This window comes from Pristis pectinata, chromosome 11 (assembly GCF_009764475.1).
Source record: "Pristis pectinata isolate sPriPec2 chromosome 11, sPriPec2.1.pri, whole genome shotgun sequence".
NCBI lineage: Eukaryota > Metazoa > Chordata > Chondrichthyes > Rhinopristiformes > Pristidae > Pristis > Pristis pectinata.
The window spans coordinates 85,663,377-85,687,509 of NC_067415.1; the positions used below are offsets into that span (position 1 = coordinate 85,663,377).

At 41.5% G+C, this 24,133-nt stretch overlaps 1 protein-coding gene across 2 annotated transcripts in view; it reads left to right on the forward strand.

Moving 5' to 3' along the window:
* Window positions 1-24,133, forward strand: part of pcca (propionyl-CoA carboxylase subunit alpha) — a 314,348-nt gene that overhangs the window by 50,276 nt on the left and 239,939 nt on the right. Inside the window, exon 1 of one of the 2 annotated variants that reach the window (XM_052025830.1) lies at window positions 4,449-4,511. The exons of the other annotated variant lie outside the window; for it this stretch is intronic. Coding sequence (XP_051881790.1) covers window positions 4,494-4,511 — 18 coding nt within the window. The 5' untranslated portion in view covers window positions 4,449-4,493. Of the gene's footprint in view, window positions 1-4,448; window positions 4,512-24,133 lie in introns of those variants that run through there. 2 annotated transcript variants of the gene reach the window in all.

The following is a 24,133-nucleotide window of genomic DNA, read 5'->3' on the forward strand; positions in this document are numbered from 1 at the left end:
TGTTGGTTTCCAGCTGAACAGACTTGAAGCTAATGATCAGGTAAATGAAAATGGGATGCATTAAGCAGTGTTGAGGTGGTGGACTTTGGGGAAAAGCTTTTCTCTCTAAATAATGATTACATTTAGCTTTTATTTTAGCTCAAACAAATTAATTTGTAAGTTTAAACTTGGTCAAGTTATCAATGGTAATATTAGTTGAAACATTGGTTTGAAATTGGCCCTGTGCTGCTTGTGCTAAATGTACTGAATAGCATCAAGACCGTACTCCATTTGCAAAACTTCTGGAAACTGAGTACAAGGTACAGCTACCACTAAATTACATAAGTAAGTGGGATTGAATTTCTCTCCCCTTGTCCTTTGATTTCAGTGATTTATCTTGGTACTTTGCCAATTGTGGCTCAGTTGTAGCCCTCTCGCTGCTAAGGCAGAGGTTTATGGGGTCAACTTTCACTTCCAAGACCAGCACAAAAGTGTAGTCTGACACACCAGTGCAGTATTGAGGCAATGTTGCGGGGGTGAAGACGCTGTGTTTTGGATGAGATATTAAGCTGAGACTTGGTCTCTTGGAGTTTGCCCAGGTATCCTACTCGGTGTTTATCTTTCGATTAACATTTACCAAAATGAATCATCTAATTATTATCACATTGCTGTTTATAGGGATTTGCTGTGTTCAAATTGGCTGCCCTATTTCCTACATTATGAAAGTGACTACACTTGAAGAAAGTACTAAATTGACTGCAAAGGTTTTGTCCTGAAGTTGTGAAAGGTGCAATGGAAATCCAAGTCGTTCTTCAGCATCTTTATGTAACACAATAAGTGTAATTATAGATTATCATCTTAAAAAAAGCTTTAAATCTTTACATACACTCCTTCCATGACTTTTTTTCACCTGTTGAAGAATTCTGTCAAACACCTGAATTTTAGAGATTTGGAAATGCTTTGCTGTTTTCTGACTTAGTTTTGAATTTTCAGCTCTGTCAAACCATTCAGAATATGTTTTGAATTCTATGAAAAACTGCAGTTCCTTGTGCTCTATCAATAAGTGGTATCAAACTTTATTTACATCTATACAATCTCATTGTACATATCTGTTTCATTACGTGGGGTGAAGTGTTGATTTTTATTTCTCTGGCTGAGGTTGCTAAAAGTGTGATATTTTGATAGGACGGAGCTCCTTGTCTTAGCCTCTTTCTTTCCACTTTCTCTACTGTTACTGCTTCTGCTAGATCAACGGTCACATGTGTCTCCTGCTTCCTTGACTACATTCTCAGAAACCTGCTGATTACCAAAAGCAAAGGAACCATGAACAGTTGTGGGGAAAAGACTGAACAAGAGGAGGGAGGAAAAAGCTGCAATGCTAATGTAACAGCAAGAGAATAGCAAGGCAGAGGAGTAGGACATTTGTAGATGGTTTGTGTTACTTGAGATAAATGAAGGGTGGAATGAAGGTGAGGATGAGAATAGCCTAAAGAGAAAGAGAGGAAAAAGATGTTCAGTCTCTCCACTGTGGCAATGGTGTGTTTGTCTAAGGAGACTAGCTTCAAGTTATGTGGGTTTGACAGAAGACAGTAAGAATCTAAAGTCTGAGGGGTTAAGCTGATTCAGATGTTTGTGCTTGCATGTATATCAGCTGAGTATTTAATGAGAAGCAGCCGCTTCCTAACCAATGACGTTGTGGAAATGCCATCACCTGTATCCCCTCATCTGAGAGTCTTCCACTCGTGGAAGTATTTCAACGTCTATCCTGTAATGCCCCCTTAGGATATTACATGTTTCACTAATCACCCCTCATTCTTCTAAACTCCAAAGAATACAGGTCCAACTTCATTAGCTGCTTGTGATAGGATAAACCTCACATTCCAGGAATTTGCCTTATGAATCTCTTTTTGACTGCCTCCAATGTGAAGGTTAAAGAGGAAGCCAGAGAGGAGATGCGATTACTTTGTGCATGCCATTTGTTGAACGTCAGCATGCTTTGAAAGCAACTTTGGGAAAACCAGGCTTAGTCTTTGCTTTTTCTTCTTGTATAATAAACAAGGCCATCTCCAAGTAATGGTCTTTCACTGGCTGCATTCTAACTCCGGAGATTTTGGCACGAGCTTGTCAGCATTGATGTGACTCATCAGAGACCCTGTATTCAATTGCACAGTCTGTGGTATAATAGGAGATTGATAAGAATTACTTAGCATTAGTGCAGCTCATCTGGGATTTCAACACTAATCAAAAAACCTGTGGTGTTAAGTGCATGAGTTATTGGGCTGATTTGAATTATGACGAGTATGACATGTTATTACATGACCATGATGATTGGACAGGGAATGAATTAATCTAGATGCCTCTGAAATTGCACATATCACCTGTCAGTTTTTAACCCCCTTTCACTTTGTACAAACTTAAATCCTGACTCCTGTACCAGCTACTGCTCAACTGTCACTTAAAACAGCCTCATATATATAAGAGTTAATAAATTGTCAATCATAATGGGGAAAAAGAATGGTTTGTTAAAGCTACAAATATTATAGTGGCAGGTTTCATTGGGAGACTTGGTAATTACTAGCATTCGTTTTGTATCTGCACTCCCCGTCCCAATGAAGCATGCTCATGAGCCCATGACTCTTCCATTTGTCTCCAGACCAGCCTCCCAATTTGACCTCTCTAACCTTGATCTCAGCTAAAACTCCATGCTGCCTGTACACTTGCATCGTGTATTGTTCCTCCTTGCCCCTGTTCAGCCAGAAGCCTCGCATCTCCTATCCCTGTAGGCTGTTCCAATCTTCACATCTTTGGACTAATCTAATTCTGGGCTTTAAGTATGCCAAATGTTCATCCCTTCATGATGATGACTGTGCCTTCATCTGCTGAGGGTCTTGAATTCCATTCGTCATTCTTTCTGCTTCTCTCATCTTAAAAGCAAGGTCCATCTCTTTGTCCAGCCTCAGTATCTCCTATGTGTCAAAATTGTGTCTGATAAGGCTCCTATGAAGAACCCGAGGACATGTTAAAGGTGGTATAAAAATACAAGTTGTTGTTGTTCCTTTTCTTTTGTTTTTATACTTTTGTAATAGGGTGTGTCCATAATTTACAATATTCCAAATGCATCTTAAGATCTTGACTTTCTCACCTTTTATACATATATGTATAACATCAAAGGTTCTGTTTATTTCCACTGTTTTAATGAGTTGTGTTTACTCCATTTACAAGTGTACCATTTAATTATAACAGCCACCTGGCTGGAGTGTTCATGGATGTCACTATTGTCCTCTCAGTACTAATCAACAAGCTTCAAAACCTGGGCCTCTGTACCTCCCTCTGCAACTGGGTCCTTGACCTCCTTATCGAGTGACCACAGTGAGTGTGGATTGGTAGTAACATCTCCTCACTGACAATCAACACAGGCACACCTAAAGGATATGTGCTTAGCCCACTGCTCTACTCTCTCTACACTCATGACTGTGTGGCTAGGCACAGCTCAAACGCCATCTATAAATTTGCCGATGACACCACTGTTGTTGGCAGAATCTCAGATGGTGATGAAGTGGTGTTCAGGAGTGAGATAGACCAGCTGGTTGAGTGGTGTTGCAACAGCAAGCTCACACTCAATGTCAGCAAGACCAATGAATTCATTGTGGACTTAAGGAAGGAGAAGTCGGGAGAACGCACAGCAGTCCTCATTGAGGGGTCAGCGGTGGAAAGGGTGAGCAGCTTCAGGTTCCAGAGCGTCAACATCTCAGAGGATCTACCCTGGGCCCAACACATTGATGCAATCACAAAGAAGGCATGTCAGTGGCTCTACTTCATTAGGCGTCTGAGGAGATTTGGTATGTCACAAAACACATAAATTTCTGCAGACGTACGGTGGAGAACATTCTGACTGGTTGCATCACTGCCTGGTATGGAGGCTCCAATGTGCAGGATCACAAGAGGCTGCAGAGGGTTGCAGACTCAGCCAGCTCCGTCACGGGCACAACCCTCCCCACCATTGAGGCGATGCCTCAAGAAGGCAGCATCAATCATTAAGGACCCTTACCACCTGGGACATGCCCTCTTCAGTTACTATCATTAGAGGGGAGGTATTCATAGGTATTCATAGAGTTATACAGCACAGAAACAGACCCTTTGGCCCAACTAGTCCATGCCGACCAAAATGCCCTATCCAAGCTAGTACCATTTGCCAGTGTTTGGCCTATAACCATCCCAATCCATGTACCTGTCCAACTGTCTTTTAAAAGTTGTAATTGTACCTGCCTCAACCACTTCCTCTGGTAGCTCATTCCATAAACATACGACCCTTTGTTGAAAAAAGCAATATGGACATTTTATTTCCCTAGAAAACATTAAAATTAAGGTACAATGGTTCAAGAGGAAATTATCATTTACATTTACTTCTTTTCTCCTCCTTAGCATCTTCACTACAAGCATTAACTACTGTTTTATTTTTGTTCAACTCAGATGAAGAATATTCGGGTGCATAAGGGCCCTCCTTCCCTCCCTCGATGTTCTTCCAGGACCGAGTAGGTGTAATAATTCTGTAAAATTTCACATTGATTCATTTGTTTATTGGAACAGAAGTGTATAATAAATTGAAGCCCAACAGATCATGGAATTTAATTTAACTATTTCTTAGATATTATAATGTACTTTTGACAGCCTAAAATAATATAGCATTATTTGTGCAGAATAACTACTCTGCAAGTTAGTTCTGAAGTTCCACTCCATGATTTTAGAGTATAGCATGCAGTGCATAACATAACACTAATGTACTCAGTAAACACACCAAACTCATGCTTTTATATAGTTAAGTAATACTATGGCTGCAATCATGTCATTTTCCAGTTTGTTTGTCAGAATAAAACGTTTTAAAGCAGTTAAATATTTCACTCATTGGAAACTTAAAACTCCAATTCCACAAAAATTCAGCTTTCTTAGCAATTTATGGAAACTGCTAATCTCTGAACGAGCAGTTGTCGATAGATCATTCAAAACAGTCTCATTTCCTTACCTAAAATCTAATTATATCTTCTAGATCATTGGGTAACTGTAATGTTCAATACAACAAAGGTAGCCAATTGGCTTGGTGGAAGGAATCGGAGGCCTGTGACCACTGGTATGCCACAGGGCTCTGTGCTGGGTCCCCTAGTGTTTCCTGAAGACCCACACTCAATGTTTCAGGAACAGCTTCTTCCCCACCGCCATCAGATTTCTGAACGGTTCATGAGCCCTACCTCATTATTCCTCTCTTGCACTATTTATTTATTATTGTAACTTATAGTAATATTTGTGTTTATGTCTTGCACTGTACTGCTGCCACAAAACAACAAATTTCACGACATATGTTAACGATAATAAACCTGATTCTATTTGCTTGCTCTTCTAGACCATCTTGTGCCCTTTGCAAATCCCATCACAATTTGTTAACTTTGTGGTATCAGCAACACTTTCTAAAAATGTCCATCTGATTCACATCTAAAATATTTGTGCCATAAACTAATCCACTCTGAAATGGAAACCAAGTAGATTAGATCCATCCAACATAAATCATATAATTGACCTGTGAAATGTTTAGAACTTAGAACAAAGAACAGTACAGGGACAGGACCTTTGGCCCATGATGTCTGTGCTGAACACGATGACAAATTAAACTAAATCTCTTCTCCTGCACATGATCCTTATCCTTCCATTCACTGCATATTCACATGCCTATCTGAAAACCTCTTAACACCACTATTGTATTTGCTTCCACCATCACCCCTGGCAGCGCATTCTGGGCACCCACCGCTCTCAGTGTAAAACAAAAACTTTCCCCACACATTTCCTTTAAATTTTCCCCCTCTCTCCTTAAATGCATGACCTCCAGTATTTGACATTTCTGCTTTGGGGAAAAAGATTCTGACTGTCTACCTTATCCATGCCTCTCATAATCTTATAAACTTCTATCAGGTCTCCCCTCAGCCTCTGACGCTTCAGAGGAAACAACCCATTTGTCCAAACTCTCCTTTTAGCTTATACCCACTAATCCAGGCAGCATCCTGGTGAACCTTTTCTGTACCCTTTCCAAAGCATCCACATCCTTCCTGTAATGCGGTGACCAGAATTGCACTCAATACTCCAAGTGTGGCCTAACCAAAGTTTTATATAACTGCAACATGATTTCCTGACTCTTATACTCAGTGCCATAAGACAAGCATGCCATAAGCTTTCTTTACCACAATATCTGCTAGTGTGGTCGCTTTCAGGGAGGTATGGAATTGGACCCCAAGATCCGTCTGCACATCAATGCTGTTAAATGTCCTGCCATTAACTGTACACTTACCCCTTTACATTTGATCTCTCAAAGTGCAACATCTCACACTTGCCTGGATTTAACTCCATCTGCCATTTCTGTGCCCATCTCTGTAACTGATCTATATCCTGCTGTATCCTCTGACAACCTTCACTGTCCAATTTTTGTTACTACTTACAGCAGGATGCAGTATGGGTCAGAGGGTCACAGATCAAATTTCATTCTGGAGATTTAAGAGTTTAGTGCAGCACTGAGGAAACGTTAGACCATTAGGTGTGCATTTTGGTGAAATGCCACATTGAACATCCCATGGCATAATTCAGAGAGTGGTGAGTTTGCCAAAGCCTTGGCCAATATTCATCCCTCAACCAACAGCACTTAGAAGAAAGGGGTCATTAGCAGCATCTTCACATGTATAGCAATGTATTAGAATGTCCCAACGTGCTTTCCAGAAGGCCTTATCCAACAAAATTTGGCAACAAGCCACAAAAGGAGCAGGAGAGGTAAGTGAAAACTTGGTCAGAAGGGATGGGTGTTAAAGGGGTGATGTTGGAGAAAGACAGAGCAAGGTTGTTATCAGGTTACTGTTTGTGGGGATGTACTCAAATTGGCAACTGTGTTTTATGTCTTAATATAATGATTATACTTCAAATGTACAAATAGGCAAGGGACATTTTGGGATGTACTGAGTTTTGTGAAAGGCAAGTTCATGTTTACTTTTTGGAAAAAAATTGCATTGAGAGGCATTCTCATACTTCCCATAACCTTCAGCATGTGCCAGAAGCTCTGATTCAGCAATATATTATAATTTTGAGTTTAATTTTCTGTGGGAAAAAAAAGTGCAGAGAATAGGAACCAAAACTGCCAGGAAAGAGTTCCCAAGACATGAGAAATATGTGCTGTCAAGCATTGATTAACTGTGTGAATTTTCTGGAATAATGTAAAATGTTATGAATCAGTTATAGTACAGTCTATATTCCTAATATAAAATGCAGGTCTATTGTTAGCAGCAGAAGTTACTCCCTTTGTGGTAATCACCAGGGCACCTGACCTTAATGATGTACATGGTATACGTTTAATTATTTTTATTAATTTGTACTGGAGCCTGTTGCGTTCAAACACGAGAAATCATTTATGGGATTGAATATTGGAATAAAATGTAGAATTGAGCTTTCTTCAATGGTTTGAATCCTTTGAGATTATGGATCCAACTACTTAATTATCATTTAATGCTTTCCTGTCAGCTCAGAACAACCTTGTAGTTTACAAAGTAAAGCACTGCAGAAACTGGAAGTCTGAATTAAAAGCAAATGCTGGAGATATTCAGCAGGTCAGGCAACATCTGTGGAGGGATTAAACTGTGTTAACATTTTAGATCAATGACCTTTCATTGGGGGATTCATCAGTTCTGAGGAAGGTCATTAACCTGAAACATCGACACTATTTCTCTGCAGATGTTGCATGACCTGCTGAGTATTTCCAACATTTTCTTAAAGCCTTTGCTGAAAAAAATAACATACTGTAGTTTTAAATCAAGAAGGTAATACGTCTGTCAGACGTGGGTCAACGAATCTCTGCATCAGACTAGACGCTTTTGGTAAACACCCCATGTAGTACATAGGTCTCAGTGGAATACCCCTATCTGCGAGTCAGAGTAGTAGTTCAAGGCCAACAATAAAACATAGGGTGACATGGGTAGTACATAGGGAGACTTGCAGTGCCACAGGTGGTATATTTTGGATGAGATGTTAAGTGGGGCCCTTTCTGCTCAAGTAGATGTCAAAGATCCTAGATCACTATTTTGAATATGAACCAGGGAGTCATCCCTGTGCCCTCGATCTACATCATGAAAACAGATTACTTATCATTATATTGGTATTTGTGAGAGCTTTCTGTGAGTAAATCGGTGAGTATGTTACATACAGTACAGCACCAAGCACACTTCAATTGTATTAATTGGCTCTAAAGTGCAATCCAGATCTGTCTGTCTTTAAATCTCTATAGTATGAAACATACTGCCTTGATGTCTTCATTCCTTGCGTAATTCTCCAGTAATGAAAGTGGACTCCCCAAGCCTACTCTGATTGATACACATTAACCTAGAATGTAGAGAGTGTGGTCTATTGTAACTCGCTCTCAGCTAACATCATTCCCAAGCCTAAACCAATATATGCCAACGGCATCTGGACAGTGAGAGAAGCTCTCAGTAATTCTCTCTCTCTCTCTCTCTCTCTCTCTCTCTCTCTCTCTCGCTTTGACACTTGGCTCTTAAGTCATTGCCTCCCCTTCAATCAGTGTTTTTCTGGATAAGTACTGAAGAGACAAAGTTTGTTATCTGGAGATTAGTGAAAGTAAGCTTTAAGGCTTTTGCTCCTTTGGAGCAGCCTGACATTTCTGTGTAGCTTTGTGAACCTAATATCATGCATTTTCAGTTGCCTCTCCTTGTTGGATGATCTTCATATTTTTGCACTCTGTACACCTGGTGGTGATCATTGATGTGGTAGATTAAATTGCTCGTGGTAGATTAAATTGCTAATGGTAGAGGACAGGTTGTGTTCATTGAAAGATGTTGAACATTTTAGCTTTTCTGTGCTGTAAACTGATTATACATGGAAGTAGGCTGTGTGGCTCCAGTAAATGTGGGCTGCATGGGAACTTAGTGAGATAGTGGGGTTAGTGTAGTGAGGACCACACAGAAACATTGCTTTCTGACCTAAGTATTGGGACCCAGGTCACTGTATCAATGCAGTATCATTTTTGGAGGGTGCACCGTGTACAGATTATATCAACACTGTTTCATTGAGCTGGAGGATGTCCCATACAATTTCATGTAGGCTCATGGTGTCATATGTTTGTGGGTAAATACTTTATAGTGGCTGCGGTATTTTCATTTGTATTGATTTAGGAAACTGATAGTTGAATTGTTTGTTGGTCATAAAACATAGATTTAAAACTAGAGATATATTGGGTCTAGATTTTCTTTCAGTAGATTAGCATCATGAACTTGTCATCATTTGTAGATAACTTCCTAAAGCTTTGTTCTCTGCTGTAATTCATTGCAATGCATTAAAAGTAAATTCTTTTTAAAACTTTCCTTCATCCCCCAATTATTTTCTCTTTCTCACACTCTCGTACGCTTGCGTTCTCTGCCAATGAGTTTTGTTGTTGTGCGTCATGGCGCCAGAAATTGTTCTATTATCGTCGTATGTACTGAGATACAGTGGAAAGCTTTTGTTTTCGTGCCATTGAGATAGATCATTCCATACATAAGTACATTGAGGTAGAACAAAAGGGGAAAAAAACAATGCAGAATACAGTGTTAAGTTGCAGAGAAAGCAGGTAGATGTGTAAAGTGCAAGGGCCATGATGGTGTAGCTTGAGAGATCAAGAGTTCATCTTTGTTGTATAAGAGGTCCATTTAGGAGTCTTTTAAGACCAGGATAGAAGCTGTTCTTGAGCATGGTGGTTCGTGTTTTCTAGCTTTTGTAACTTCTGCCTGATGGGCGAGGGGAGAAGAGAGAATGACCAGGGTGGGTAGGGCCTTTGATTATGTTGGCTTCTTTCCTGAGGCAGCAGGAAGTGTAGACACAGTCAGTAGAGGGGAGGCTGGTTTGCGCGATGGACTGGGCTGTGTCCACAACTCTCTGCAATTTGCGGTTTTAGGCAGACCAGTTACCATACCAAGTTATGATGCATCTGGATAGGATGCTTTCTATGGTGCTTCTGTAAAAGTTGCTGAGGTTCACTGGGGACATGCTGAATTTCCTTGTCCTTCTGAGGAAGTAGAGGCGCTGGTGTGCTTTCTTGGCCATAGCACCTATGTGGCTGGACCAGGACAAGTTGGTGATACTTACACCTAGGAACTTGAAGCTCTTAACCATCTCCATCTCAGCACCATTGATACAGACAGGGGTGTGTTCTTCGCCGTGCTTCCTGAAGTCAATGACCAGCTCTTTTGATTTACTGACATTGATAGAGACTTTGTTGTCTTGACACCATGCCACTGGGCTCTATCTCCTTCCTATACTCCGTCTCATCGTTGTTTGAGATCTGGCCCACTACGGTGGTGTCATCTGGAAACTTGTAAATGGAGTCCAGTCCTGTTTCCAAATATTTCTCCTTTTCCCAATGCTGTGGTCATCATCAGTACCTCAGTCATTCGTATAAGAGCATAAGAAATAGAAACAGTAGTTCCTACTGCCTCCTGTCCCTACCACATTGATCAATATCAAACCTGAGCCCATCCGCATTTGACCCATATCCCTTTAAACCTTCCCTATCCATGTACCTGTCCAAATGTCTTTTAAATGTTGTTATTGTACCTACCTCAACCACTTCCTCTGGCAGCTCATTCCATATATGCATCACCCTCTGTGTGGAAAAAGTTGCCCCTCAGGCTCCTATTTAAGTCATTCTCCTCACCTTAAGTCTATGTCCCCTAGTTCTCGATTCCCCAGCCCTGGGAAAAAACTGTGCATTCACTCTATTTATGTCCCTCATGATTTTATACACGTCTAGAAGATCACCCCTCAGTATCCTGTGCTCTAAGGAGTAAAGTCCTAGCTTGCCCATCCCCTCCCTGTAACCTAATCCCTCAAGTCCTGGCAATGTCCTTGTAAGTCTTTTCTGCACTCTGTCCAGCTTAGTGGAACCTTTCCTATAGCAGGGTGACCAGAACTGTACACGGTACTCCCAAATGTCGCCTCACCAATATCTTGTACAAATGCAACATATCCCAACTTCTACCTCAGTGCCCTGACTGATGAAGCCCAGTGTACCAATAGCATTCTTCACCATCCTGTCTACCTTTGACTGCACTTTCGGGGAACTATGTACTTGTACTCCTATAGACCTCTGTTCTGCAACACTCCCCAGGGCCCTACCTTTCACTCTGAAAGTCTTACCCTGGTTTGGACTTCCCAAATGCAACACATCGCACTTACTGGGGCCCCAGTTCCTGTACTGTCTTCAAACTTACTGAATCCCAGTTCCAGTATTCTTTTCTAGCTTACTGAGCCCCCAGTTCCGTTTCTGTACTCCTTCCTAACTTACTGTGACCCTGGTTCCTGCACTCCTTTTCAACTCAGTGGGTTCACTAGAAAATTTATTATAATTCTATGTAACGTCTTTAAAAAAAAGTGAATTAAAAGTGTTTGATATTAATGGGATTAACATTCAAAAGACTGGAAAGTCTGCCAGTCTGGCAGCACGAAGGTCCCAAGTATGCCAGATCATTAGAGTATTACTGTATCGTGAATTAAATTAATTATATTCTCTCTGGATTTTAAATTGAATTTATTAATTTTCTTCATGATTTGGGCATCATTGACTAGGCCCACATTTATTACATCCCAAACTGCCTTTGAGAAACTGCTGGTACTGAAAGCTGTTGAGGTTCTTGAGTGTTGTTGGACATGCAGTTGAAGTGGTGTTAAAGAGTGGTGAGACTCATGTGATGCATAAATACTGGTACAAACTGATTGGGTCAAATTACCTGTTTCTGTGTTGTAAATTCTATAAACTCTGAGAAGTTGGTCTTAAGATATTCTGCAACTGGTGATCTTGAATTGGTAAAGCTGCTTAATAAACAGACAAATAGCTTTTCTTGTGATAAAAGATACTTATAGTTGTAGCGTATCAGTCACTGTACAGAAGGTGAAAAATATAGAATTTGTGTATTATGGAAGAAGTGGATACTTTTAAGGTAGAGTGAATAATTATGTACAAATGCCTGTCCTTTGTAATGTCCTTAAAATGACTGCATCAAGTTATTGTTACCCTGTATAATAATCCCTGCATTTTGATGCAATAATACATTTCAATGAAAGTATCCCTTTGAGGTCCTTGGAAAGAAAGAAACAAAATGGGGAAATCCAAGTAAGAGGTACTCCAAAGTAGTTAGGTCACTGCTGGTGGCAGAACCAGGAATCATCAGCTCTCTCCATCACTGCATTAGAAAGCTCAATACTTCCTGCTATTTGGAAAACAACCAATTTCTTTTGGGGTACATAAGGTTCTCTAGAGGAGGCTAAATGGGCAATAGTATAAACCAAGTATTATTAAGTTCCTGTGATGGACATGATTCTTTAAACAAATACTGCCAAATATAGTGAACAATGGCTGACGGTGCAGATTGTAACAGATGGTGACAATATGTTGAAGCCTCTTCACTTGGTATTGACTGCACAGTATTGCAAGAGGCTGCAGAAGGTTGTAGACTCAGCCAGCTCCATCATGTACACAACCCTCCCCATCATTGAGGACGTCTCCAAGAGGCGGTACCTCAAGAAGGCGGCATCCATTACTAAGGACCCTCACCACCCGGGACATGCCCTCTTCTCGTTACTACCATTGGGGAGGAGGTACAGGAGCCTGAAGACCCACACTCAATGACTTAGGAACAGCTTCTTCCCCTCTGCCATCAGATTTCTGAACGGTCCCATGAACACTACCTCATTTTTTTTTTTGCACTGTTTATTTATTTTTGTGATTTATAGTAATTTTTATATCTTTGCACTGTACTGCTGCTGCAAAGCAATAAATTTCACGTCATATAAGTGATAATAAACCTGATTCTGAAATGTGGATGCAATATGATAAGATTGCAATAATATTTTAAGTTAATCGTTTGTTTTCTTGCAATCGTGCATGAACCTTGCTTTGTACAGTTGACATTCCTTGTATGAGAATGTGTTGCCATTAAAATAAAGATGGTAACAAATTATTGTGGTATTGATGCAGAAATATTGGTATTGTTCCATGATCGGAAGATCTGTACGATTACGGATTTAGTTTACTATTGAATACATTTATCTAGATCTCTGAGGTAACAAATTGGTAGTGTAGTATTGATGCAGAAGTAGTGGTATTGTTCCACTATTGGAAGATCTATGTGATACGAATTTAGTTTACAATTGAACACATTTATCTAGATCTGAGTGGTGACAGATGAAGAAGTTATTTGATCCATGCACAAAGGCCCACTCCATCAAGGCATTCAGTTGATTACTAAATGATTGCAAAAACGTCCCTTTTACTTCTCTCCATGAGAATCCAATTGATTTGTTGTTCAGTTGTTCCTGACATCACACCCATCTATAGTTTCTCTTACTTGTTTGAACATTCTGTCCCTCCTCCCTGTTACTTGTGAAATGTTCTTTCAAACTGTCAGCAATGGCTCATGCCTCTGCATCAGAAGGTCAGCTGTTCAAGTCCTATTCCAGATTCTGGAGTACAAAATTCTAGATTAATATTCTAGGTCTTGTCTCTGGTCTCAGATGGATGTCTTGTTGCCTAGCATACAAACAACATGAGTCCAAACTTCAATGCACTGACACCCCTCTAGGATATCCTTCCCATAGCCGCACTTCAACACAGTTCCTTAAACCTGCCATTTTCCATCCATCAGCAGTTTTCATTATCTGAATTTTATATAGTATTCCCATCACATCAAGCTGTACTACTGTACTTTGTGTAGGATTTTGTTAAAATTATTTTGCCTCTGGCATCTCTGCAGTTCTCTTGGGATGTAACCTTTTCTGGAATAAATCAATATTCTTCTATGACGGTTAGATTTTCCTTTTGGAATCAGAGTTAGCTGGTGTTCACCCACAAATATGCTGGTAATCCACATTGGTTACTGGCAAATTCTGATTCTTTATCAGGTGGTATTAAGGTAAGACTATTAGATTGTAGCTTGGTTCTCTTTTTCCTCTTTTGGAATGTAGGTATGAAGTTTAATTGTTTTTAAGCTTTTGAAACTTATGTGTTTGATACTCTCATAATAACTATCAATGTCTTGCTCATCATATGTCATGAGTCTTTATTACTTTGGAGATTTATTTGTTTTGGGATATTGTGTTTTTCATTTGAATACTTTGAGGAAATAGCCCTCTCGTGTCTGCCCTACAGAATACCTTGAAGTAGTAACCAATACACTCTATATTGTCAATCCTGTGGTCTATCCAGTTTCAGAGTGTTTTCACCAGTAGTTACCTCTTCCCTGATTGCCTTACCATCATGATGTTATTGAATGAACTTCTTTTTTGTATTATTGTGTCCAAATGAATGTCTTTTCTGGATGGTGATTCTTCTCTGTGACTACTTTTTGTCACCCGTGGTTTGGGGGAAGCATGCTCACTTTGAGTCAGAAGCTTCTGGATTCACATCCCATCCAAAGACACAAGCATAAAAATTTAGGCTGACCCATCAGTGCACTGCTGAGGGAGTGCTGTGTAGTCAGAGGTGACATCTTTTGGTGAGATGTCAAATTGAGGTCAAGCTGGATCTTTTAGATGAGTCTAAAAGATTCACAAGAAGAGCAGAGAGTGTTCCAAAGAATAGTTACCCTTCAACCAACAGCACTGATAAAACAGGTGATCTTGTCTTTATCATATAGCTTTTCATAAATGGCAGCACAGACTAAACTTCAGAAGTACTTCATCGGCTGCAAATCATGTTGTGATGCCCTGTGGTGGTAAAAGATGCCACATAAACACAGTCTTTTCCTTTCACTGGTGCCCATGTATTTGAAACCCCCTGAGCCAACTTTAAAAATGGATCCAAAGAAAAGGGATAAATTGGTTGCTGAGAAAAGTTTTTCCAATTAACATTAGTGTAGCAGGATCCAGTTGAAAGCATGTATAAAGTGACACCAGCTCTAGCTTCTGACCACAAATGAACTCCCAAGGATTCTATTGTGCAGCATGTACATTGTGGAGATTAAAACCAGATCTCCATCTAATTCAAATCTGTTTAATCCAAACATTAATTGTTCCAGGAAGGCATTGCCTTATTAATTACAGTTTCTTGAACATAAGGCACGGTAGTGTAGCGGTTAGTATAACGCTTCACAGCGCCAGCGACCTGGGTTCAATTCCGGCTGCTGTCTGTAAGGAGTTTGCACGTTCTCCCTGTCTGCGTGCGTTTCCTTCGGGTGCTCCGGTTTCCTCCCACATTCCAAAGACATATGGATTAGGATGTTGTGGGCATGCTATGTTGGCACTGGAAGCGTGGCAACACTTGTGGGCTGCCCCCAGAACACACTACGCAAAAGATGCATTTCACTGTGTGTTTTGCTGTACGTGTGACTGATAAAAATATCTCATCTAACTTAATTGCTTAATTATTCTGTGCAATCAGGATCTTTAGCTTGGCTTGTGAACTTCCTTCCTGTTAAAGAGAATAACTGTTGACAATGTCAAATCAGTGAGAATTACAGCTAGAGTCCCAGCAATTGTAATCTAAGTTACAGCAAACAGATTCTAGTTTACAGTGAAAGAGAATTTAAATTGCAGCAGAGTCTAGTTTACAAGCATGGTCTTTGCACAGCAAAAGTCCATTTAAAATAAACTCTACTTGTAATGGCAAAAAGAACACAATACAAACCTGCAGCCGAGTTTCTCAATTAATAAATAGGATTACTTTATCACAAATTACAAATAATCCTGCTTTTTTTGGGGATCTCCGCAGTAGTTTTTCAAAGTCATAGTCACACAAGAATGGAAATGGGCCCTCTGGCCCTTTAGGAGGCTTGAGGGTTCGAGTGATCTACTCCTTCTCCTATTTTCTTATGTTCTTGTGTCCATGCTGACCATCAAATACCCATCTATATTAAACCCATTTCCTGGCATGGTCTGCAGCTTTTTATGCCATGGCCTTTCAAGTGCTTGTCTACACATTTGAATGTCTTTAGAACATTGCTGCCTCAAGTAATGTGTTCAAGATTCCAACTACCCTACGGGTGGAAAAAATGCATCCCTATAAATCTCTTGCCCTTTGGAGACACCTCTGCTAAGGGGAAAAGTTTCTTATTATCTACCCTACTTGTATCCCTCATTTTTGTTGAGTCCACTGAAATACATTGAGTGGAGACTAGTTATTAAACTTTAAACTTTATTTATACAGCACGGTAACAGGCCCTTCCAACCCAATGAGTCCGCGCCGTCCATCTTAAACTTATGTTAACTTACCCGTACGTCTTTAGAATGTGGGAGGAAACCAGACCACCTGGAGGAAACCCACGCAGACATGGGGAGAACATACAAACTCCTTACAGACAGTGATGGGAATTGAACCCTGATTACTGGCGCTGTAATAGCGTTGCGCTAATTGCTATGCTACCGTGCCACTGATGACAATATGACGCTGATCACATTTTTCCCTTTTGTCTCCACCAATCTGCCTGCAATGCACCTATGCTAGGAGCAATTTACAGTAACTATTTAACCTAACAACAACCACATCTTTGGAATGTGGAAGGAAACCAGAGCACCTGGAGGAAACTCGTGCTGTCAAAGGAAGAATGCGCAAACTCCACACAGACAGCACCCAAGGTCAGGATCAAACCCAGGTCTCTGGAGCTGTGAGACAGCAGTGCTACTTGCTGTGACCCTGTGCTACGAATTGTACCTTCCAGCAGGCATTAAATACATCTCTGCTCTTATCTCTCAGTGGGATGGGGCCTTGGGTGTTCAGGCGATAGCTGGTCTTCGTAATGGTGAAGAACCCATGCCTTGCTGTTAGTGAGTTGCTGAGCCTTCTGCACTCTTTCCTTTCACCACCTGTGCTTTAGGTTATGGGTTTTCTGGTGCATCTCTGCCTTCAAGTGACTGTAGAATTGTTTCTTTTCTCTTGGAGTTTCCAATTCAGGATATCTTATATTTGTGGTTAATTAGCTCTCCAATCTCTTGGTCTTTCTCATCAGCACATTCCTGATTCTTGTTAGTAGAGATGCCAAGAGTGTTGTCACAGGTGCTAATTATGGTGGGCAGATCATATATCGTACACACTCTGTGGCTCCTTTTGGTAGGAATCAACAAGTTTTCTGCACTGTCTTTGAAGAACTACCTTTTGTGGGGCCCTTCAGAGCTTTACCATTGAACGCAGCAACATTTCCATTGATGTTCATGTTTTGGGGCCAGGGTGATGGAGATAAAAGAATAGGCAGAGGTCAGTCTAGCTGTCATTGTTACTTGTCATGCCAGTCAGATGATAAGGACATCTAAGATAAGATATCTTTAGTAGTCACATGTACATCGAAACACACAGTGAAATGCATCTTTTGCGTAGAGTGTCCTGGGGGGCAGTCCGCAAGTGTCGCCACGCTTCCAGCGCCAACATAGCATGCCCACAACTTCCTAACCCGTACGTCTTTGGAAGGCGGGGGAAACCGGAGCACCCAGAGGAAACCCATGCAGACACGGGGAGAATGTACGAACTCCTTACAGACAGTGGCGGGAATTGAACCTGGGTTGCTGGTGCTGTAATAGCATTACGCTAACCGCTACACTACTGTGCCTGCCCATCTTTGCAGTCTCTTGCTCATCCAGGCACTGGCACCTGTTGGATTGCAAACACAGTCACATTTTTGAATGAGTTGCATAATTATGTTCAATTATAACACAACTTGATCTGATTTTTGGACTCTTCTTTGGGTCTGGTGAAGTGAGGTTGTCACATTTTTAGAATGTGAAACATGTGCTGTTTAAGGTAGTTATCTTGAGATTTGGAGCTGTACCTCCCTTGGCAACTGGATCCTTGACTTCCTTATTGGGAGACTACAGTCAGTGTGTATTGGTAGTAATATCTCTTCCTTGCTGACAATAAACACAGGCACACCTCAAGGATACTTGCTTAGCCCACTGCTCTACTCTCTCTACACTCATAACTGTATGGCTAGGCACAGCTCAAACATCAATTATAAATTTGCTGATGACATCACTGTTGTTGGCAGAATCTCAGATGGTGACGAGGAGGCGTACAGGAGTGAGATAGATTGGCTGGTTTAGTGGTGTTGCAACAACAACCTCACACTCAACATCAGCAAGACCAACGAGTTGATTGTGGACTTCAGGAAGGAGAAGTCGGGAGAACAGTCTTCATTTAGGGGTCAGTGGTGGAAAGGGTGAGCAGCTTCAAGTTCCTGGGCATCAACATCTCAGAGGATCTATTTTGGGCCTAACACATTGATGCGATCGTGAAGAAGGCACGCCAGCGGTTCTACTTTGTTCGGAGTTCGAGGAGATTTGGTAGGTCACCAAAGACTCTTGCACATTTCCACAGATGTACGGTGGAGAGCATTCTGACTGGTTGCATCACAGCCTGGTACGGAGGCTCTAAGGTGCAAGATTGAAAGAGGCTGCAGAGGGTTGTAGACTCAGCCAGCTCCATCATGGGCACAACCCTCCCTGCCATTGAGGACATCTTCAAGAGGCAGTGCCTCAAGAAGACAGTATCCATCATTAAGGACCCTCATGATCTGGGACATGCTCTCTTCAAGTTACTACCGTTAGGGCGGAGGTACAGGAATCTGAAGTCCCACTCTCATCGTTTCAGGAAAAGCTTCTTCCCCTCTGTCAGATTTCTGATCGGTCCATGAACCCATGAAGAAAGCCTTGTTATTCCTCTTTTGCACTATTTATTTATTTTTGTAACGTTTAGTAATTTTTATGTCTTTATGCCTTGCACTGTACTGCTGCCGCAAAACAACAAATTTCACAACATATGTCAGTGATAATAATTCTGATTCTGAGTATTTTTTATTAATTGTAGTGATCAAAAAATGAGAAAAGCTGGCAGGGACAAGTTTTTAAAGGAACTCTCAAAATGGGATTGAAAAGAATACTTGGAAAGCTGAATGCAGGATAAAGGGTGAAGGGTGCAGCCTGAAATGGGCAACTCTTTCAAGACACTGGCACAGACATTGTGGGCTGAATGGCCTTATGCTGTACTGTGTGTTTCTATGACTTTAATATTTCTTTAATACTTATCATTATCTTTCATTACCTGGAGATCAAACCAAGGTAAGACTTGTACAGTGAATGTGGGGTCCTGGGACATGCTATGGAACAGAGGGACCTAGGAATGCAAGTGCTCAGTTCACTGAAATTGGTGTCATGGTAGATAGGGTGGTGAAGAAGGTGTTTGGCCTCTGGCCTTCGTCGGTTGTGGCATTGAGTATGGGGGTTGGGAAGTTATGATGCAGTTATATAAGATGTTGGTGAGGCTGCACTTGGAGTATTGTGTTCAGTCTTGGTCACCCTGTTATTAACCTAGAAAGAGCGCAGAAAAGATTTACCAGGATGTTGCCTGGACTTAGGGGCCTGAGTAACAAGGAGAGGTTGTGTAGACTAGGACTTTATTCCCTGGAATGTAGGAGACTTGAGGGGTGACCTGATAGAGGTGTATAAGATCATGAGGGCCTAAAAACAAGAGGACATAGGTTTCAGATCAGAGGTGAGAAATTTAAAAAGGATATCAGAAGCAGCTTCTTCATGCAAAGGGTGGTGTGTATTTGGAATGAGCTGCCAGAAATAGTGGTTGAGGTGGGCACATTAGCAACATTTAAAAGCCATCTAGGTAAGTACATGGATAGGAAAGGTTTAGAGGGCTATGCACTAAACATGGGCAGATGGGACTAGCTCACTGAACAACACAGTCGACATGGACAAGTTGGTCTATGACTCTTCAAAGGTCTTGCATTGCACAGAAGAGATGAGGCCTGGGGCAGATCAGCTACCATCTTATTGAATGACGAGGCAGGCTTGAGGGGCCGAGTAGCTTACTCCTGCTCATGCTTATGTTCTTATTGCATCGCTTTGAGGTTCCGTTACATACATGTGGTGTTCATGGATTTTAGTAAGGCGTTTGATAAGGTTCCTTATGGAAGGCTCATTCAGAAAGTCAGGAGGCATGGGATCCAGGGAAACTTGGCTCTGTGAATTCAGAATTGGCTTGCCCATGGAAGACAGAGGGTGGTTATAGATGGAGTGTATTCTGCCTGGAGGTTGGTGACCAGTGGTGTTCCGCAGGGATCTGTTCTGGGACTCCTGCTCTTTGTGATATTTATAAATGACTTGGATGAAAAAGTGGAAGGGTGAGTTAGTAAGTTTGCTGATGACACAAAGGTTGGTGGTGTTGTGGATAGTGTAGAAGGTTGCTGTAGATTACAACAGGACATTGATAGGATGCAGAGCTGGGCTGAGAAGTGGCAGATGGAGTCCAACCCGGATATGTGTGAAGTGATACACTTTGGAAGATGGAATTTGAAGGCAGAATACAGGGTTAATGACAGGACTCAGAACAGAGGGAGCTTGGGATTCACATCCATAGATCTCTCAAGGTTGCTGTGTAGGTCGATAGGGTTGTTAAGAAGGCGTGTGGTGTGTTGGCCTTCATTAGTTTGGGGTATTGGGTTCAAGAGCCGCGAGATAATATTGCTGCTCTATAGAACTCTGGTTAGACCACATTTGGAGTATTGTGTTCAGTTCTGGTTGCCTCATTCTAGGAAGAATGTGGAAGCTTTAGAGAGGGTGCAGAGGAGATTTACCAGGATGCTGCCTGGATTGGAGAGCATGTCTTATGAGGATAGGTTGAGCGAGCTAGGGCTTTTCTCTTTGTAGAGAAGGAGGATGAGAGGTGACTTGATAGAGGTGTACAAGATGATAAGAGGCATAGATCGAGTGGACAGTCAGAGACTTTTTCCCAGGGCAAAAATGGCCAACACGAGGGGACATAATTTTAAGGTGACTGGGGGGAGATATAAGGGGGATGTCAGAGGTAAGTGTTTTTGCATAGAGTGGTGGGTGCGTGGAACACATTGCTGGCAGAGGTTGTGGGGCAGATACATTAGGGACATTTTAGACACACTTAGATAGGCACGTGAATGATAGAAAAATGGAGGGCTATGTGGGAGGGAAGGGTTAGTTAGATCTTAGAGCAGGATAAAATATCGGCACAACATGGTGGGCCGAAGGGCCTGTACTGTGCTGTAGTGTTCTATGTTCTATATAAGAAATGTGGGAATAACTTTTCAAAATGCTCAGTCCAATCAGTAGGGGTTTTCTCCGTATAATTCCAGCAAGACTTTTTTGTATTCATGCTGCATTAATGAGGCGATTCTTCGCAAAGATCTTAGCTCATCAATCACTGCATTGTCACGTAAGTGAAAACCTATCCCATCACTTCTTGGTGAATGTTTATTTGTAGTCTTCATGTTAAAGTGAAACTTTTGCCTGATAAGATAATTGCTTTGGAAGACAATTCTTTGGTGAGAATTGCTTTGTCCTGATCCACTATATGGTGACATAATTCGTAACAGGTACAACAAGTTAGTGTTATGTGCTGTAGTTGGCACCATTCATTTCTTTGCCTGAAATCCTGCTCAATATTCTTTCATACACAGAGTTTCAAGTTCAGTACTGCAGGAATTAACCCAACACTGGCCAGGTCAAACCTGAATCTTGTTGATTTCTGTGTTCAACTGCTTTCAGAATCAGTGGGCTGTTGGAGAAGATAACAACTGCACATAACTACATTTATGTCTTTTTGAGCTTAAGTCACTCCTGAGACTAGTACCTAGATGGTTTAGAAAGGGATCCAGTGGTCTTAGTCGAGGTACATGCTGAGCAGAAAAGTGAGATAGGACTTTGTGTTATGTGGGTTGTTCCCAGAGGCACATACTGAGCAAACATAGAGTACTGCTAGAAGGACATCAATGTGGTGAGAGAGTCACTTTGGTCTGCCCGAGATTTGATGGAGATGTCTGCAAACCAATGCTGCCAACTAACACATTCTAAGGTGCAGGAATGCATGCTGAGGGGCACACTGAAGCTTGGGGTAACCTTCGCAAAGGTTTTGTGGGGAAGGACTACAGTCTAGGTGTCCTGCCACTTCCAGACACTGTGGGCTGGCCCTGTGTAAAAGCCTATCAAATTGATGCATTGTTTGGGAATGAAGCACTAGTGGCGTACATTGTAAGGGAACGTATTGGATTGTTTGATACTATAAGTCAGGGTAATGACATGTTCTGATTGTGCTACTTATATTTTATGAATAAAGTTTATTTATGGAAGAGATATGGTGACACAATTCTCAAGTTTAAATGTGAATGTCATCTGTGTATAGTTTTCTTTCGGTCATTTTTCTGCTTTCCTTCTCCCAAAGACATAACTTGTAATATTGTTAGTGGTATCTCCTTTAGTTGGCACCATTCTTCTGTGGACCTGAAATCCTACTCAATATTCTTTCATACACAAACTTTCAACTTCCAAATTGCAAGAATTAACTCAACTCTGGCCAGGTCAAACCTGAATCTTGTTGTAGTTCAACTGCTTTTCGAATAAGTGCAGTGAGTTATTGGGGAAGCTAACATCTGCACACACTTATGTTTATGTCTTTTTTAACATAACACGCTCCTGAGACTTGTGCATAAAAATGCAGGTGAACTACCCAATGCATCACTGAGAGAGCACAACACTGTTAAAGATGCTGTCTTTTAGGTGAGATGTTAAACCAAGGCCCTGTCTGCCATCTTAACTGAGCATAAAGGATTATGTGTACTGCACCCAAGAAGAGCAGACACAGTCTCCTTGGTATCTTGACTAATTCTATCCCTCCCCACCGAACAGATTGTCCTGTCATCTTCAAGTTCAGGTTTGTGGGAAAATGAAATGTTCAAGTTAACTGCTGTCATTGTAATCACAACAGTGAATACAATGTATGCAATAATTGGGAATAATATAGACATGATGTCTTTGATTAACAACGTTTATCCTAAGGGTGATCTGCTTCCAGACCTTTGTCTTCTATGACAGTCATAGCTGGTTATCAGGAGTGAACAGGAACGGTGCGTGGGTGCATGCTTTAATTAATTTGGGCTTTCGCATACCAATACACCCAGTACCGGGAGCCCAGCAGCATGACAAGAGGTTCTGTCTCACTGTTGCTCCATTACACCTATGTGGTATCACTGTGCTGCTCCATTATGTTATTCCCTTGTAGTTCAGCTGCTGAACTAATTTCCAGTATTTTCAGTTTTACAGAATGAAGTAACATTAAAGGCATTTTGATGTGAAATAATTATGATTTTCTTGTAATTCTTTTTCTGTAGTCGGTCATCGGTTGGAACTACATCCTAGTCTCTGTATCAGAAACTTGTTTTGGAGAATTTTTTTAAATTTCAGAAATAAACTTTATTCATAATAAAAAATATATGGAAAGGAAGAAACAGTGCAAAAACAAATACCTAACATTCTTGGTTGTTATATTTAGTGTAAACTTTAAAGAGGGAAAAAACACACACAATCATAGCACCATTGCCACTTATGTGGCTCCCTGGGGTGGTATCCCTTTCATTGTTTGAGGGGCTTCCCCACCCAACTCTGCCCCTCCGTGTGCAGTAGAGGAAGGAGCCTATACTGTGGTTCTTCCCCACAGAGCCTCAACTGAGCTTCAGTGCGTCCCTCAGCATGTACTCCTGCAGCCTGGACTGTGCCATTTGGCAGTGTTCCCTCATGGACATCTCGCTGTGCTGGAAGACCAACAAGTTTTGGGCTGACCAAAGGGCATTCTTCACCGAGTTGATGACCTTCTAGCAGCAGTTGATGTCCGTCTTGGTGTGTGTCCCCGGGAACAGCCTGGAGATCAGAGAGTCCTCTGTTATTCAGCTGCTGGGGATGAACTGTGACACAGACCCTTGCATCCATCTCCACACCCTCTTAGCAAATCCACAGTCTGCAAAGAGGTAGGTGACCATTTCTTCTCCACTGCAGCTGTCCTGAGGGCAGCGTACATTGGGGGTGATATGTCGTCTGTAGAGGAGAGCTCTGACTGGGAGGGCACCTCTCACCACCAGCCAAGCAAGGTCTTGGTTCTTGTTGGTCAGATCTGGTGATGAGGCATTTTGCCATATGGTTTGGACCGTTTGTTCCAAGAACAAACCCACAGAATCCATAGTGTCCCTGTCCCCTAGTGTCTGCAGTACATTCTGCGTTCTGAAGATTGAGAACAAAATCCAGGCAGAAGGAGCACTACAGCATCGAAGATGCCACCTTTCAGATGAAACATTACACC